Source organism: Cajanus cajan, chromosome 4, assembly GCF_000230855.2.
Source record: "Cajanus cajan strain Asha chromosome 4, NIPB_CcT2T_4, whole genome shotgun sequence".
NCBI lineage: Eukaryota > Viridiplantae > Streptophyta > Magnoliopsida > Fabales > Fabaceae > Cajanus > Cajanus cajan.
In genome coordinates, this window is record NC_138520.1 from 10,920,175 (window position 1) to 10,924,716 (window position 4,542).

A 4,542-nucleotide genomic window follows, 5' to 3' on the forward strand; every position below is an offset into this window, starting at 1 on the left:
TAAAAATATTAATATTAAAAGCAACTACCTCTTTTTAACAAGACTTAACATATTTTTTTATTAATAAAATAATAGATGAAGAATGACACCTCGTTACTACAAAATTAGAAGTCAAAAATATATTGAAAATTTTTAAACTAAACAAGACTATTTATTTAGATATTAGTCAAAACTCAATAATGTTTAATGGTTAATTTAAAATTTTATTTGTCAAACTACAGAACTGCATACACTTAAAAATCTTCTTAAATAAATATTATCATCAAAGTAGAATTTTAATGATCTTAAAAGATGTTAAACTCCCATAATAAAAGATCTACATACACCAAGAAAGTAAAATTTTAATGATCGTAAGGATATTAAACTCTCATAATGAAAAAGAAAAGTTCAAACCGAACTCTACACCATCTGTCAATCCAAGATGACAAGGCTTATATAATATCCAGACTAGTACCATCTAAGCTCAATGTGTGAAATTCTTTATTGAATGAATCTGTAAACCGATCAATATCATCCAGACTATCCAATAAATAATGAAACCATAAATTTAAAAAAAAAAAAAAAAAAATAGCATCTCTAACGTATGTACAAACAAATCCTACGAAAACAAAATCATGAATAAAGAAACAAACAAGACACCAACAAGCGAAGGCACCAAATAAGAGGCAGAAGAAGGAACTATCTGAATGATAAAATTGCACGTAGGAGTTGAGATATTGTTCGTAGTAAGCTTAGCCAAGCCCTGAAAATTGCATGCCATGGTGTTCTGATTCTGCACCTGAAAGTACATGTTAAACGCATAAGAGGCATTACCATTAGCATCCAAATTGTTGCAAGAAGAGCCATATCCAAGTGCAGTGCAATCTCCAAAGGTGCAAGCATAGTTAATGTTATCAGCAAGCTTGCTAAGATCCTTTGCATCAGGGTTAAACATGCACCACCTTGGAGCAAGATACTTCACATTCTGTGCACCTATCAGAAACTTGTTTTGGTTCTGGCCAGAGAGGTCCATTGGAAACTTTGGTTGTCCATCATACCGGAAAATCCCCCAGTGGCGTTCGAAGTTTCCCGGAGCAATGCTCTTGGCATCCTCATCGACTAGTCCGAAGAGATAAACTTCGATGTGTCCCGGTCGGCGCGGCGTGCCTTTGTCTGCTGCAAGCCTTGGCAGAAGGCCATTGTAGAATCTCAAAGCATTGCCAACATTGGCATTCTTGTCCCCTTCTGTAGGCCATCCTACTTCTCCCACCAGAATTGGCAGGTCACCATATCCTACTGATTTGAGAGCAGCAACCAAGGTGTCGAAATTCGCGTCGAACACGTTCGTGTATGGTGTTCCGTTGTCGTTTATGGGGTTGTCTACACCGTCAAAGAAGGCGTAGTTGAAGGGAAAATTGTCATTGCCATAAAGACTCAAGAAGGGGTAGATGTTCACGGTGAATGGTGCACCATTCTTGCTGAGAAATTGGACTATTTGGGTCATGAGACCAGTGATATCAGGCCTAAATATTCCTGCAGATGGAACAGGGTTGCTCTCTGGTGACTGATACACATCTGCATTTAAGGGCACTGTGGCCTTAACGGTGTCTCCAAGACCTGCTTCGTTAAGGGCATTTTGAATGTTCTGCAGTGCAGGGAAGGTGATATTCAAGAATGAATTGTTGTAGGATTTCAAAAATGGCTCGTTCCCAACTGCTACATACCTGCATAAGAATATAGATAGAATCATGGAATTGCACAAATATACATTGAGTTTGGACAAAAGGAAAATCGACAAAGATAGTTTGCCAGGGGCAGTGATACTGATACATTAATGAAGAATTTGCTTGCAAGACCAATATTTGTGAGCTTCACCAATCCATGACTAAATCAGACTCTACCAATGTTGCTACTTATGTTATATAGCTGAGATCCTAAACCTAACATAGCTCCAAATTATTCCCATGAAAATTTTGCAAGTTTGCCTAACAATGACAAAAATTAACATTCCAAGAGAAGTTGTTATACAAATGACATTGGTTTTCCATCCAATAAAGCATAAGATCTTTAAACATAATAATAATAATAATAACCAGCCTTTTGCATGTATATGATCGACAAGTCCCATGAAACTATGAAATAAGTTATTTAAACTGTAAACTTTTAGCTCCTTTAAAATTATTTAAACTTCTCATTAACCAGTGGAAAAGGAAAAACTGCAGAACTGTAAGCCACAGCATCAGCAAGAGTTCTCATTGTTCTATTAGTGGCCTTGTCCAAACATGGAATCATTTAATTAATAAAACACACACAAAGGAATATTCCCTTCCCCAAAAAATAATAGATGCACATACAAAATTGACCAGTCTTGGATTACTTGCAAAGTTGCAAAGATCAATAGGAATTAGAATGGATGGTAAGAAAATGTGCACAAGTCATCCTATGTGAGAATTTGGACACGTGAATATATCTCTTCTCCCAAATATACTTAACAATCACCTCCTAGAATGGAAAAATGATTCTTTGAGCAAATATCCTTCTCCTCAGCCACATACAAAGGACTTATCAAGCACCACTACCAAAAAAAGAATCTAATTCTGGGGGATCGCCCAATACATAGATAACTTCTCTGATAAAAAAGGACAACTTTAGGGTTCACTTTTGTAAGATTCCCTTCACACTTTTCCATGTTTGGTTCCTAAACTCATCAACCAAAAAACATTATTATGAGAGTAAATTACTCTATTAGCCCAAAAGGTTACTTAAAATTTCCACTTATGCCCTTCCCCTTCTTATCCCTGCATCAACCTCCCTGTTTGAAAAACATTACGTTACACTGACACGCTCTCTATTATCCAACAAGCACATTACCATATAACCCTACAAAGGGATTGCTGTAGACCTTAAAAATGCAGAGGGTGATGTACAATATCAAGACACGGGTGTAGTGTGATTAATTTGCTCTTTATATCATTATTATATTGCTCGCTCGTGTGAATGATAATTGAATAATGGGACTCCAGATTTTCCATAAGGATAAACACAAGCAACAAGTTGATCACCATGAAGTAAAAAATCAATGCAGGAATTGAAAGCAACAGGCCAAGAATAAATTATCCAACAAAATCCAATATAGAGAATAAAGGACTAGGCATCAAACGCACTTGGACAAAACGCTAAATTAAACCAACAAGTAACTAAGGATCGTCTGATCTTATACCAAATAATCTCTAAACTTCATACAAAACAAAAAGAAAGAAAGAAAGAAAGAAAGAAAGAAAGGCCAATGATAGATTTAGAATAATAACAAGTAAACAAATCAACTGAATTTGAAAACAAAATAGGTTGCAAAAAAAAAAAACTCACTTGACATTAACTCCTCCATTGAAGCTGTAACGTGTGACATTCTTCTTAACCCACTGTTTGGCTCTGTCATAGTCATTCATCTCAGCAAGCTGGTTATTAGGGATAGCAACCATGACTTCAATCCCAGTCCCGGCCAAAGCACTCATGGTGGAGTCATCTGCATCAAAAAGCTTCACTTTCTGAATCCCATTATCCTTCAACATTTGAACCACAGTGTCTGGTGGCAACTTGTGGGTTGCTTGAGTCCCCCAATTCACACCAAGCCCTTCCACATGACAACACATCACACCCACCACCAACACCAACACCAATCTCAAAACCCACTTTTTTTCCATTGCAAGACACAGCAATAACACAAACCACACCAGAAGGAAGAAGAAAAAGGATATGCAATATGTATAAATGGCTAACAAAACATAAACAGAAACCCTCTCTTCTTTCTATAGATAGAGGGAGAAAGAGAAAGCAACCGTTTTTGAAAGTGGGGTTAGAAGAATCAGCGAAAATTTAGCAACTTTTTCACCCCCCCACGAAGCCACGATGAATGAGACGGTGAAGGATCAAAAGGGCATAAATAAAAACAAACAATGACGAGAGGAACAATATAAAGGATCACAGTTAACAAAAGCTTGATCTAACAACACATGTAAACAAAACCAAAAATAAAATAAAAAACTTTTTGTTTTTCCTTGGTCTCTTATTGGTTTGTTTCTATCACAGGGTCAGAGAATGTGATGTCCACAAACCAAATGAACAAGACCAAGTTTGTTTTTTCTTTATCTTCTTGTGAGGAAGAGAGAGGAGAAGGGTTTATGGAGTGAGAAGATTAGAAGTATGGAAGTTGTGAAAGGGAAAGTGTGGTAGTGGGAAAATGATAGAAACAATTTCCGTAACGCTTTTTAAATTATTATTATTATTATTGTGGGGGCGACCTTAACCGCTGTTATAGATAGCCACAACGGCTACCACTTATGAAACGAAGTGACAGAGAGAACAATTGATGAGTAAAGAAGAAGGAATTAGAGTTTGAAGGAGAAAGGTATCAATATCATCCTCATCACTCATCACTCATCATCATAATCATAATCATAATCAAATTAAAGACTACATGAAAAGAGAAGTTTCTGTAATTGGTTATTAGAGAATGACGGAAGCCTTTTTGGTTGAAGGAATAACCAAAGGATTAAGATTAAGAAG

The 4,542-nt window shown here is 36.3% G+C and overlaps 1 protein-coding gene across 1 annotated transcript; it reads right to left on the reverse strand.

The window, feature by feature from the left end:
• Positions 1 to 458: 458 nt before the first annotated feature.
• On the reverse strand, positions 459 to 4,318 carry LOC109803025 (glucan endo-1,3-beta-glucosidase 8). Its single transcript, XM_020364479.3, has 2 exons — positions 3,346 to 4,318; positions 459 to 1,703 (listed from the first exon to the last, which is right to left on the reverse strand). Exons 1-2 carry the CDS (start codon positions 3,678 to 3,680, stop codon positions 599 to 601), a joined length of 1,440 nt encoding a protein of 479 aa, XP_020220068.1. The 5' UTR covers positions 3,681 to 4,318; the 3' UTR covers positions 459 to 598.
• Between the last annotated feature and the right edge of the window lie 224 nt (positions 4,319 to 4,542).

Excerpts from the sequence above, each read along its gene's own strand:
- LOC109803025 (XM_020364479.3), bottom strand. The coding sequence starts at position 3,680 with ATGGAAAAAAAGTGGGTTTTGAGATTGGTGTTGGTGTTGGTGGTGGGT. Across the intron at positions 1,704-3,345 it reads AATGGAGGAGTTAATGTCAA|GTATGTAGCAGTTGGGAACG; the intron begins GTGAGTTTTTTT and ends ATTCTTATGCAG.